Here is a 13,808-nt window from a genome sequence, read left to right as displayed (position 1 = left end):
CAGTGGTGCTGAGCACCTGCAGCTATCAATAAAATCAATAGGAATTGTGGGTGCTCAGCAGATGTGTGTGTTTGTGTGTGTGAGAGAGGGGGCGGGAGGGGGCAACAACAAACAGACCTTAATTGTAGGAATTCAAGTTTGAAGATTTTAATCTTCACATCTCTGTGACTTTCTTAGCCCATCTGAAAAATAGGGGTAATAGTGATGCTTATCTAGCTACCTTGCACAGGCGCAGTTTAATGAATTAATGTTTCTAAAGGACTCAGACTGTTAGAGGACAAATGTGAGCTATTACTGAAGTTCAGCATCACTATTATTAATTATTGCCAAATATAGAGGAATACATTGTGCAGGGTTTGTTCCTGTAATGTGGTTGAAACACAGATTCAGCCTACTAACCATACTGAATAACAAAATGTCCTTGACACAGTTGCATAGGTGAATATTCCCCATGGCACAGGGTCACTTACCGGAATTTTTTTTCGGACAAAATTCAGATATGTTTCTTCTTGCTCGTCACCAAGATCAGAGAGAGCAGCTTGAATAGTTCCTTTCGCTTCAACACGTGCATCCACACACCTCTCTACATTAAATAAGTGTGCAATGGTGTGTATGGCTGTGAGTGACAGAGAAAACAACATGGCTTGTGTTAGGTAAGTGTTATACCATTTCCTGTACAGGTACCTCAGAAAAAGTTTCTGGCTTTTGACCACTAGGGCATTGTCCAAACTACAGAAGAGAACCTTTGCTCTCTATCACCATGTATCTGGGAGACTCGCAATCATCAGTGGATTTTATCCCCACAACTACCCTGTCAGGAAGGAGTGTTATGCCCATTTTACAGATGGGGAACTGAGGCACAAGACAGACTAAGTGATTTGAGCAACACAGAAAGTCAAGTGGGGGTGCACGCTCAGCACTTTCTGAAATTCAGGTCCCTTTGAGATGTCTTTAGTCACATTCGAAAATTTGGGCTGAGGGGTCTGATCCTGTAATTGTACAAAACTTAGGTGGTCTGAGCTGTGTTCCCAGCTCTGGCACAGACTTCCTGCTTGACCTTGAGCAAGTCACTTAATCGGTTTGTGCCTCAGTTCCCTTTCTGTAAAATGCCAATAATAATACAACAGCCGTACCTCAGGAAGGGACGACAGCGGTAGTGAGAAGCTCAACGTATTCTTGTTTGTGAGCTGCTCAGATACTGTGATGATCAGCACCATAGAAAAGTCTATGGCGAGTCTACATAACAAGAAGGGGAGAAAGCCCATTTACCCAATCCTTCATATGCAGCTTGTCTTTCTTCACTCTCCTTATTTACTACAATTTACTACAGTTTGGAAACAAGCCACAGAAAGCATTAAATGCTGGGTATCAGTTTTTCTGAGGGCATGGCTGAATACCCTTTATTAAAGAGTAGCCTGCACTGAAATAACAGAGAGTTGTCTTTTGCCACTTCGCTTTCTGCTAGTTTCAGACTAGCATTTGGAAATGGATTTAACCCATGCCATGTGTCATTCTCTTAGTTTAGTGAAATGAGGTACCTGGTCATAAACTCCAGAGACACTGCTTCCATTTGGATTCTGTGCAAGGTGAAATGATAAAGCAATGATCAAGAAAATTCTTAAATACCTACCAGTATGAAGGGCAATCATCCAAGCCACCATTTTGTGAAACGTGAGGTTCCTGTCTAACTGTCTCCTGATACGGGTTGAGCAGCACTTTGGGTTAAAAAAAATGAAAAGTCTTTGCAGATTATTTGTGGTGTGAAGGATATAGTTTGGTAACAGTTGTGACACTGGTTTGCATACTTGAGGACTGATCCAGAGCATACTGAAATCAGTGGAAGTCTTTGGATCAACTGGAGACTATACTTATGTGTTCTCCTTCTCTTCCTTGTATTCTTAAACATTCATTACATTGTCCTCTCTTTGCCAGCCATGAAAAGCAATCATCAGGAAACATGATACAAACAGTCTAAGATTAACAGTTAGACATGGAAACAGGACACACCAAATTATTTTTAAGACGTTTGGAGAAAATACAAGCATATTTTTGCAAGAAAGCACTGAAGTCCTGAGTGTTCATGTGTCAAGTACTTTTAGCATTCTGCGTTTTCAGTTTTTATTGATTTTCACTGATAAATTACCAGTTTTTTTATTAAAGGAATTCAGTTTTTACTGATTTATACCCATTTATCAATCCACTCAGTATTTTTGGGGTACTTATTTTTGTTAAACACTAAAGCTTTACACAATTGTTGTGTCCTGCAACTATGAGATTGAAGCAGTTTCCACAATGTAAAACACAGAGCACACACGGTGGACGTCGGAAAAACCAATCATTAATATTGCGCTATGATTGGCTTACAAGGAGCCGCTGCCTGCCTATTTCTTTGCATCCCTTTAGTGTGGTGCTCAATTGAAACAATCAATCCTCCACAGATAAAGATATGTAATGCCCTCTATCCACCCAGATACCTCCTTTAGTGCCAGTCTCCTTATGGGTTTGGATGGATGGACCTGGATCCCCACACAGCCAATCCTGCCCTTTTTGTGACTGGCTCCAGACTACTCCCAATATGGCTTCTCCCCCTCCAGGGCTCCCAGAGGAGGGCATGTCACTCCTTATTGGTCAGGCTAGCTCTTCTTCCCAGGCTTTCCCTTGTTAGCCATTTCACTCTGCCCCTTCCTCTGAGCAGACATGCCTGCAATCCTTCCCCAAACCAACAGGGCTCCCTGTTGCTCTAAATAGCCTCACCCCTTCTTGGTTGCCTAGCAGACTTTGAGTCTGCCCTTGGCTCCCCCTTCCTACCAGGGACAGCGTGCTTCTCCCTGAACTACCAGTACACAGAACCCCAGGAACCTAGGTAAACTCCTTGGGGTTACAGATAGTTAAGATAAAAAGGTAAACATGGGGCAAAAACTCAAATCTATGCCTGAATTACCAACAAGAAAATCAGTGCTTAGAAATTTTCAAGACAAGTAAAGACGGGAGCGAAGAGGACACATTGTGTTGCAAGTACTGCAGTGCTGAGGTCAGTGCACGTGCTGACAGAGCAAAGAAGCATGTTGACAGCAAGCAACACAAGAAGTTTAAAGAAGAAAGTGAGCTTCAGGATAAACAGTCAATACCAGGAGCTTTCACCAGGGCTTTAATGAAAGAGAGGACACAGCACGATTGTGTCAACGAATTTGTGCGTGCTCTTTGTTTTGCCGGACAACACTGTTAATAGCAGAGGGGCCTATTGGTGACTTTGTGCAACAATACAGTCCAGTAGCAAAAACTCTTCCTAATGAGTAAGTATCGGAAAGAAAAATGATGATGCTTTAGTATCTAAACTGATGGAACGAATTGATGGAAATGTGGAATCTAGTCTGATTTTTGACAAGTTTCCCAATGCTTTGGACCATCCAATTCTTGGCCTTTTCTTTTCATTTTTTTATTTCAAAGCAGATGTAAGCAGAGTCAGAATGAGCTCTACCCGACATCTGGTGGTGAGCTGTGGAAAAGGACTTCAGGGGCTGATCTCGTTTGCATGGGCACTCTCAATTGCATGAGCACACCCACCCTGCCTATCATATGGACTGCTTGCTCAAATGGTCACTTTGGCTGCTGTGGGATCCCCAGTCTCTCTGTTGTTGGGGCAGGAGTAATAAAGGGTTGTTATCCTGCTTATGTGAATCAAGGACAGTAGAACTGTACTTGGCATTTTATGATGGAGGGACTCGCCCTCAACTAAGTAGCACTCGCTAGGCAAGGGACGTGGGTTCCAAAACCCAGTGAATTGAGAGAGGCTGCATACAGTAATGTGTACCTAGTAGCGTGGATCCCTTCTGAGGGCCCTAAACACTGCTTTGATCCCTCTTCTTTTCATGGTGTAAGAACAGAGCTAATTTTGGCTCCACTGGGAGTCTTGTTACATGCTGCAGAGCTACAATCACTGATACCTAGGTCTAATAAGCATTAAACCCACTTTGGGCTAGTGAAGCACCAGCACTGAGGCTCCCCTACTACCAGCTAAAAATCACTGAGTGCTGAAATCACTAAAGAGCTGAAGTTGCTGAGAGCTGTGTTAAGTGGGGGGGAGGGGGGCTGAAGACAAGTTGGTGGGCGGCTGGCAAAGTGGAGCGGACAGCTGGAGCGGACAGCTGGAGCAGAGTGGAGCAGATAGCAGGGTGGTTGGTGGAGAGGCGCGGCTGGCGGTGAAGACTGCAGCAGAACCCCGTGGAGAGGCATGGCACTCGGCTGTCGACCCAAGCAACGGAGCATATAAGATGCCCCCCATACCTCCCTTCACTTCCACCCAGGCTGGGAGGTAAACTCTGCAGATGAACTTCTGAACTCTGGGGGGGGGCTGCACTGACCAAGGACAGAAGCTGGGGGAGGGGGGTGACTATTGGGTTGCTGGACTTAAGATCCTGAGGGGAAAAGGACGCTGCCAAACTTACTTGGGGGTGGGTCTTTTGCTTATGGTTGGTGTTATGAATCCTGTTTGTGGTGTTTCCCCAACATAATGGTGCATTGTTTCCCTCCTTTGTTAAAAGGCTTTTGCTACACTCAGACTCTGTGCTTGCGAGAGGGGAAGTGTTGCCTCTTAGAGGCGGCCAGGGGGGTGGGTATATAATTGTCCCAGATCATTAGGTGGGGGCTCGAGCCGTTTTTGCATTGTGTTTTTGAAATGGTACCCCTAGATACTGAACCCGGCCCTTGTTGCTGCCAACTCTGACAGGCAGAAGGGTTACACAAAATAAGCCCACACTGTTTTGTGTTGGCTGTGACATTCATCCCCTCTGCTGATAGTTATTGGTGCATCGGCAAAACAGCTGACAGAAGTGTTTCCATAAGTCACCTACTACAGGACAGGCCTAACAAAGAAAATAACAGAACACCACTAGCCGTCACCTTCAGCCCCCAACTAAAACCCCTCCAACGCATTATTAAGGATCTACAACCTATCCTGAAGGATGACCCAATGCTCTCTCACAAGTCTTGGGAGACAGGCCAGTCCTTGCCTACAGACAGCCCCCCAACCTGAAGCAAATACTCACCAGCAACCACATACCACACAACAGAACCACTAACCCAGGAACCTATCCTTGCAACAAAGCCCGTTGCCAACTGTGCCCACATATCTATTCAGGGGACACCATCATAGGGCCTAATCACATCAGCCACACTATCAGAGGCTCGTTCACCTGCACATCCACCAATGTGATATATGCCATCATGTGCCAGCAATGCCCCTCTGCTATGTCATTGGTCAAACTGGACAGACTCCACGTAAAAGAATAAATGGACACAACTCAGATGTCAAGAATTATAACATTCATAAACCAGTCTGAGAACACTTCAATCTCTCTGGTCATGCGATTACAGACATGAAAGTTGCGATATTACAACAGAAAAACTTCAAAACCAGACTCCAGCGAGAGACTGTTGAATTGGAATTCATTTGCAAATTGGATACAATTAACTTAGGCTTGAATAGAGACTGGGAGTGGCTAAGTCATTATGCAAGGTAACCTATTTCCCCTTGTTTTTTCCTACCCCCCCCCCCCAGACGTTCTTGTTAAACCCTGGATTTGTGCTGGAAATGGCCCACCTTGATTATCATATACATTGTAAGGAGAGTGATCACTTTAGATAAGCTATTACCAACAGGAGAGTGGGTGTGGGGGGAGAGAAAACCTTTTGGTTTGTGTGTATAAAAAGATCTGTTGTACTTTCCACAGTATGCATCCGATGAAGTGAGCTGTAGCTCACGAAAGCTTATGCTCAAATAAATTGGTTAGTCTCTAAGGTGCCACAAGTACTCCTTTTCTTATTTCAGATGTACCAACTAATTTGGGAAAATGTGGCCACAACTAACACAGAGTCTGCTTCCTACATGACTAAGTTTGCACAGGAGATTAAACTCAATCAGAAAGTGGAGCTGCTACGTATTACCTGTCCTGTTCATCTGATTAATGTTGCACTGTCAGTAGCTACTGCTACAGGAGAAATGGAAGATGTGACATCTTGCATCATTGGATTCGGGGCCATTTTCAAGCATGCAAACACGTTGAAGGCTTTGTTTGACACCAGTGCAAGACAAGTGCAGTGTCGGGTGCTGATTACTACGCCTGTTGTGCCACATCAGTAGATGAGCTTGTATTTCACTGCCGGTCATGTAAATAACATGTGCACTGTGCTACTGCCTCTCCTAGATCAGCTTGGAGTTTTGTTGGTTCTAAAGCAGAAACTCTGAAGTGACTGGCAAATAACCAAAATGATCACCAGATTCTGCGCACCAAGTTAATGTTCATGGTTGAAAACTTGGAATCACTGTGCGACACACAGAAAACACTGGAATTTTCCTCGGATTACTGCCAACGTGTTTGCCAGTACAGACATTTACTGGATCCTGACAACTAAAATCTCAGCTGGAGCGAGCACAAAAGCTGCAGGAGAAATATACGATGACAAAAACCCAGCTGTTTCTAGAAATCCTTCGCCCCCAGAATATGAGAACCAAACAAGCATTCAAAACCTTCCACACAATGCTCAGCCGGAAATGGGAGATGACTGCGTCTCATAATCTGAATCCCGAAGTGTTTGGTGCTGAAGATTCTTTTTGGAATGTCATCCTGTTGTTGCACCCCTTCCTCAAGGTAAATTTTGCAGCAGACTATGACCATTTTGCCAGAGTGTTTCAACTATTTGCCATGTTTCAACTAAACATGAAATTTCAAAGTTGAAAGGGTAATTTACTACTTTCATGTACTTGCCTAACCCTGACAATGTGAAACTCGATGTGCTGGTGTTTTGGAACAGTCATCAAGATGCCGTGTCACTTTGCTAAAGTTGGGAACTGTAAGCTTTGAGTGTACCCACTGGATCTGTTGATGCAGAGAGCTTATTTTGAAAGTTGGACTACCTCCAAGACAGCAAGAGGTTCAACATGAGTGAGGATACTTTGAAGAAAATTATACAAGCATATGCAAACAAGGATTTCTGGAAAAACTACTAGCTCTGAGAGAGACAAAATAAACCTTTGTACATAAAAACAAACCAAAAAATTATAACATTTTGCTACGGTATAATCAAAAAATTCTCTTCTTTTTTCCCCTGATTTTTAATTTTTTTAATTTTTAACCAGATTTCATTTCAGTTTCAATGTTTGGAAAATAAACACTGAAAAATTCTTGGATTTTTTTTAAACAAATAAAACTGAAGACGTGGACGAAGTACGTTACAGCTAATTGGGAGGACACCTTACAATTCTGTACCAATAAAGCAGGGTTGATCTCATATACCTTCCAGGAATAAAACAAAGAGGGGTTGGGGACAGAAGGAATGTGGGAAAGAGAGAGGAAAAAAAAATATCAGGGTAGGTTAATTTCTGATGCAACATCATTGACTTCAATGGAATTACACCAGCAATGAATTTGGTCCTCCACACCAGTCCATTTCTCAATCTATCATGGACATTCACTATACTAATAAAGGTAGTTTCAGACTAGCATTTGGAAAATGATTTAACCACACTTCTCTTGTCTGACTATTTTCTAGCTGTTACAGTAACGTACATTAGGGGACGAATCCTCCTCACACACTACTGCTACCCTGCTGACTTCACCAGTCACATGGTGATAAACTGACGGGAGAGACTGGCCTTCCAATACTTTATTTTAAATACATAATTGGAAACGCTGTTAAAAAAAACCAGTGTAATAGAAAATTGTTGCTCCTGGATGCCTGTCTCTAGACTGTACAAAGAGGAACTTTGAACTCTTTAGCTTCCTGTTTTAAAAGGCCAATCTGTGAAGCACAGCGATGGCTGTACAGTGTTTCCCTGTTTGATAGAATACATGTTGATTCAATAAAAGAAGCAGAATTCCTGCCACTTGATGTACATAGAGAACTCAATTATTCTTTCAATTATACATTAACATTTCTTTTGTGGGTTTAGGGAAAGGTTTCCGTCGCAGTGTTATTGAACTATCACCTTTTAAAAAAAACAAACAAATAAAACCACTCCTCCACCCCAAACCCCTGTGAAGCTTTGGGTGGCAAGAAACCCACTCTTTAGGAAATTTTTCAGTCACAAAATAGGATATAGTCATACTTTCTGTAGTAATCGTTATGCCGCTGACATCTCCTGAATGCAATTAATTTAAAAAAAGACTGACAGCAGGTAAACTGCAGGATTCCCCAGCCTGCTCCAATCTAGGACTGCACAAAATTTGCATAAGATAAAAAAAACCCTTCTTCCTGTCATAACTTTCTTATGACTAAGTATCTCAAATTAAATAAATTCCAACTGCCCTAGGAGTCCTACTGTACAATCTCCCTCTGTAGGGCCCTAGCTCCCTCCTCAAGGCATCTAATCCAACCCAGTCATGGGGACAATTCACAAGTCCCATATGCCTCACTGAGAAATGAATCTGCAGGGTCCTAACACTTGTTAACTGGGTGTAGCAGCAAGAAACTCCCACCACCTGGCTACAGCAGCCAGCAGACCAGCAGGATTTGCCCCAACCATTGAACAACAGAGGAGAGACAGCTTTACAGGGACACAAGACAAGATGAGCTGCACATCTCAAGGAGTGAGCAGTTTAGTGCTCAAAGCAGAAGGTCCAATTTACAACGAAACCCTTGTCTTATTGGAATTAATTTCATGATTTCTTTAACACCAGGAGTTGGCTTTTAATCTTGATTGATACTAGCTAATCTGTCACAGTTCAGGGAAAGAACTACCACAGGAAAATAATTTTACATTAGGACAATAATACTTACTGTTCAGTTTTTACATAAGTGATGGGGATGTAACCAGTCTCCACTCCATTTACACCATTCCAGTGATGGAAGGGGAATAGAGCAAACCAGAGAATCTGGCCCCATGAATTCAAATTCCACCTCTTTCACAGGCTGATTTTAATATTTCTATGTGCTTTGCAACAACTATTAAACAGAAGGGCACCTCTGGGAGAATTGGAAATAGAACCTAGAGCTCTAAAATAGCAAACCAAAGCCCAGCCACTTAACCAAGTATTTCTACCTGAAAGAAAGTGTGGCTATGGTACCTTTAACCACTTTTCTAGCCACTAGACTACACTCTTCTCTGAGAGCCTGGAAGAGTACCCAGGAATCCTGAAGTTCAAAATTTTACTCCTGGGGGAATTCTGCACCACTGCACCCATGCAGAAACATGTCCCCCCTGCAGATTTTCTTTCCTTCCCCACAGAAAAATGGTTTCTGCGGGGAAGAAAAGAGAAGCTGCACCAGTGCTCACTCTCCCCTTCCTGGCAGCATGGGCACATCTGTTTGGGCACTTGGAGGAGCCAGGAGAGAGGTAAGTCATTGTTGTGGGTGGGGTGGGAAGGTCTGGGGATGCCCCAGCCACCCAGAGACATTAGTCCCAGCTGGGCTGGAGGGGACAGGGGGAGGAGAATGACAAAGATGGCGTTCCCCCTCCCCCTTCCCTGCATGGAGCAGCCAGGGCTGGGTCAGATCAATCCCCCAGAAACCTCCCCCAGCTGCAGGAAGCTCTGCATTGTGGGGAGGCTGTTAGCCGGGGAGTCTGGGTGCAGGGAGTGAGGCTCACTGAGGTGTGGGTTCTGGGAGTGGGAGGGGTGAGGCTCAGCTGATGGGGGGGGTCCAGATGCACAGGGATTGGGCAGACAGGGGAACAGCTCCTTGCACAGTGACCTGTCCCCCCTCCCCCACTTCCTGGCCCCTTTGCTTCTCAGCCATGGGGGGAGGGGTCATTGTCTGGGGATCTGCTTCCCCTGTCTGCCTGAACCCTATGCCTCTGAACCCCCTGCCAATCCACATGCCCCACCCCGCACCCTGAATGCCCCCCCATCAATCCCCCTAAGAACCTCCACCTCACTGAGCTTCATCCCCTGCATCAGGAAACCCCTGCACCCAGACGTCCCTGCACCCAGAACCTCCCCACTGAGCCCCCTGCAGCCAACCCCCACCCCACCAAGCCTCACCCCCTGCATTGGGAGCTGCCTATACCCAGAACCCCACCCCACTGAGCTCCAACCAGCTACACCCTAACCTCCACACCACCAAGTCCCACTCCCCCAGCACCCAGACCCCCACTGAGGCCCTCACACTCAGAACCCCATCCCCACTGAGCCCTAACCACCTTCACCTAGACTCTCCTGCAGAGTCCCATCCCCCCCTACACCCAGAACCCCACAATGAACCCCTGTGCATCCAGATCCACCCCGCACCCGGCCCCCCCACACCAAGATGCCACACCCAGATTGCACCACACAGCACCACCCTGGTACTCTTGAGGGAATTCTACACCAAAAATAAAATATTCTGCACCAAAAACTTAAATATTTTTAAGTTCTGCATATTTTATTTGCCAAAATAACACAACAATATAAAAATCACACCATTTTCAATTCTTTTGGTAATTTATTTCACAATGCTGGTCAGCAAATAATTGAAAATGAAAGGTATGATTATATTGTGTTATTTTGACAAAATGTGCAGAATTTTGAGAATTTTAAAATATTGTGCATGGTATTTTTAATTTTTTGGTGCTGAATTCTCTCAGGAGTAATATTTTACTGCTGTCTAACAACCCATTGCCAAGGTGTGTATTATGGCCTTCTCTAGGGGTTATTCCACATAAAGGATAACCTGCTTCCACCTCTACCAGTTACTCTGTGAGCACAAGTGGTAGAAGTCTGTACTGTGAATGTGAAAGTCTTGGGTTCATACCCTGCTGACAACACGTGGAGTATAACTAAGTTTCTGTGGGTAGATTTTTTTTTTCCCATTTCTCTTTTTTTAAAAGTCTAGGAAATGTAATAATAATAAAAAAAAGAACATTCAGGTTGCAAAGTCAAGCAGTCTTAAGGTTTCCTGTGAAACCTTAAGTCACCTCCTGGTGCACATGCTTTATGATACAGTTTTAAATTACATGATTGCATAGTATTTTTCCACATGTTCCTAATGAAATCAGTGGAATTTTGGAATATGTAAATAATGCATCAGGTGCTATGTAGTTGTAAAAGTCTATATAATGCTGGAATAAAATAGTATCTGACATAAGACCGGATAACCTTAGATGCTGTTAAATGACACTTCATCTGATAACCCATAACAACTGTGCTGTTCAGTTTTTGGCATAACTATAGGAAAGAGATTGTACAATCTTTTTAATTTTCTCAACTCTGAGCTCTTTTCCCCTTTTCTCAGTAAATAAGTGTTACTCGCCATTAGGAAAGAACAAGTTATCTGAAAAATGAGAAGTGAAACTCATAGCACATTGCTTATGAAGCAATGGCAGAGACATGGAGGCTGGACATTTACTCCAATTTTAACTCTTATAAGTTAAAAGCATTTTTTGTATTAAAGTTAGATTTTTAGCCTGGAAGACCCCGTCTTGTAGTTTCTAGATTTGCCCATAAACTGATGGGACTAACAGTAATAGCCTGAGCCAAGCATAATGTAACAGATGCCGAGGAAGTATTTGCCCACACAGCTCTGCCAAGTCAACGGAAGAATGACCAGGAAGCAGCACCTCTGCTATTTGAGTCCTGGGTCTCTCTCAACATGAAAACTAAAAGCTGTGCCGAAGTGTCTGACCTTTTGTAGTGACTTGGTGATGTGGGAAAATGTTCCATGTTCCAGGGCAGGATGAGGCCAAACTCCTCATTTATTTTTCGTTTTATTCACAAGACCTGTTGTAGCTGCATTTATTATAAATATCACTAAAACAAACAAATCCTTCAACTATAAAAGAACCCCTTCTAGCCTACAAACACTCAGCCCACCAGCCTCATGCAAAGGCCTGGATAAACCTTGCAGCGCAGTCTTTAGGCTAACAGTCTTGGTCTGAGGGCTGCCTACTGAGAAAAATCCGTGTAGGAGACCTGGAGAAACGTGGTAAGAAAGTCCCAACTGATCTCAACCCTTGGGATGACCTGTAAGCAGGGAAGGCATCTCTAAGACATGAAATCTTAGAAGGCTTTTACAGAGCTAAATCAAATCCTTGAACTGGAGCCACTAGGTATGTACGTGTTTGTGCTGAAGAGTACAGGAAGAAATAAGAGGGATGATAAGATGTTTTGCGTGAAACAGTGCTGTGATTCTCTTTCATTGGCCCATGATAGAGTAGCATCTTTAGTTTCCCAGTGCCTGCCGGTAGCTTTGGATGAGAACAAGGTGACCAAATGCAATTCAGATAAATCGGAGGTGATAGGATAGGGTTGGGAGGGGAAGTAACTAGATGAGATGGTAACTCCTTTCTCATTTGAACATTTTGTGTTAGTAAGGTTTGCAAGCCCTGACTGTAGTAGCCAAGGATAGGTTTGTGCTTGGATAGAATATTTTCCTCTCAGTTCAGTTATCCATGTCTTGATTGCTAGATTGCTGCAGTGTGCACTGGTTAGGGCTACCATGGAAGACCACTCACAATTTCAGCTAGCACGGAACGCCACTTAGTGGTGCTTCTCATGTGCAGCCTATTGCACCTGTGCTCCATAGGCTGGAGAAGGTCAGAAGGCTGTTAAGCAATTTTAGGCTGAGTCTGGCATAAACCATGCAGAGCAGAGAAAGGAGAATATAATAGAAGGATCAAGTGTGAAAATCCAGCTCTAACAGCTTTTGAAAATATCTGTCTTTCTTTCAAAATTGCAGGCACAAAGTTAGAAGCCAGGGGCCAAATTCATCTCTGGCATAAATGGGTGAAACTCCAGGGATGACATTTGAAAGTAAGGCCTTTGTGGTTTAGTTGTTCTCAATGTATAACCCTCACTTCTCTTCCACGGCAAAACTCTAGACTTCATTACTTCTGAAAAGGGGCACATAAAAAGGAAAATACTTTTGGGAAACTCAAGCTCAGTAACGTGGGCTTCTGGCTCTCAAGTATTCTGAAAATCTTTCTTCATCTTACCGCACTGGATCCTCTGAGGAAGGAGAGCAGGTTTCGACAGACTGGCAGCAGAATCAGCAAGCAGTTGAAATTCAAACAGGCTGCAGGTGCTCGTGCCCAAGCCAAAGCAGACTGTAATGCAATGTAACATAGGGCAAAATCAGTACAGCACATGGAGTAAAAAACTAAGGGTATGTCTACACAGCAGCTGGGAAGGAGGGTACCTCCCAGCCTGGGCAGAGGGACACATGCTAGCTCTGCTTGAGTTAGCATGCTAAAAATAGCAGTACAGCCATCATGGCATGGATGGAAGCACAGGCTAGCTGCCAAGTACAAACCTGCCTCACTGCCCCTGCCCAAAGTCCAACCTAGCCAATGCTGCAACAGCCACACTGCTATTTTTAGCACACTACTTCAAGCAGAGCTAGCGCGTCTGTATACCCAGGATGGGAGGCTCACTCCCCGCGGCACTGTAGATGTACCCTTAGTCCTGATGCTCACCCACCCTAGAACTTCTTTACACTTAGACCGAGTACAAATGAGAATTAAGGATGTCTTTTAAATTTCACCCGAGTACTGGTCTCTACAGATCAGTTGAACACACATATAGCAGCACAGAGATGCCTTGCTTCTCTTTTCAGTGTTTAAATTATCTCATTATTTTAAAGGTTCATTGTTAGGTCTGACAGCTGAGGCCAAACACAGAGCAGATGTAACCAGTTAGCCATTAGGTGGGGGACTGCTATTAGAATCTGGTCTTATTGAAGACTGGTAGGGAGTTAGATGAAGACGGGTACAGCATACTAGGAAACTGTATCTTATAATATGTATATTCAAGAAAGAAACCAGGACTAGATTTAATCCAATGATTTTCTGTAAATACAGGTTTCTTTCTTTTTATGACCAGTGCCATTTTAAAAGAAAA

General features: G+C 43.8%; 1 protein-coding gene across 1 annotated transcript in view; it reads right to left on the bottom strand.

The window, feature by feature from the left end:
* The window catches only part of CYBB (cytochrome b-245 beta chain), a 33,497-nt gene that overhangs the window by 15,371 nt on the left and 4,318 nt on the right, over positions 1-13,808 (bottom strand). Inside the window, exons 3-5 of the mRNA XM_084617609.1 lie at positions 12,905-13,015; positions 1,631-1,715; positions 471-616 (exon numbers count right to left, since the gene is read on the bottom strand). Coding sequence (XP_084473735.1) covers positions 471-616; positions 1,631-1,715; positions 12,905-13,015 — 342 coding nt within the window. The remainder of the gene's footprint in view (positions 1-470; positions 617-1,630; positions 1,716-12,904; positions 13,016-13,808) is intronic.

This window comes from Lepidochelys olivacea (assembly GCF_965140295.1).
Source record: "Lepidochelys olivacea isolate rLepOli2 genome assembly, chromosome: 1".
In the NCBI taxonomy this organism is placed as follows: domain Eukaryota; kingdom Metazoa; phylum Chordata; order Testudines; family Cheloniidae; genus Lepidochelys; species Lepidochelys olivacea.
This window is presented reverse-complemented; position numbering and strand designations above follow the sequence as displayed.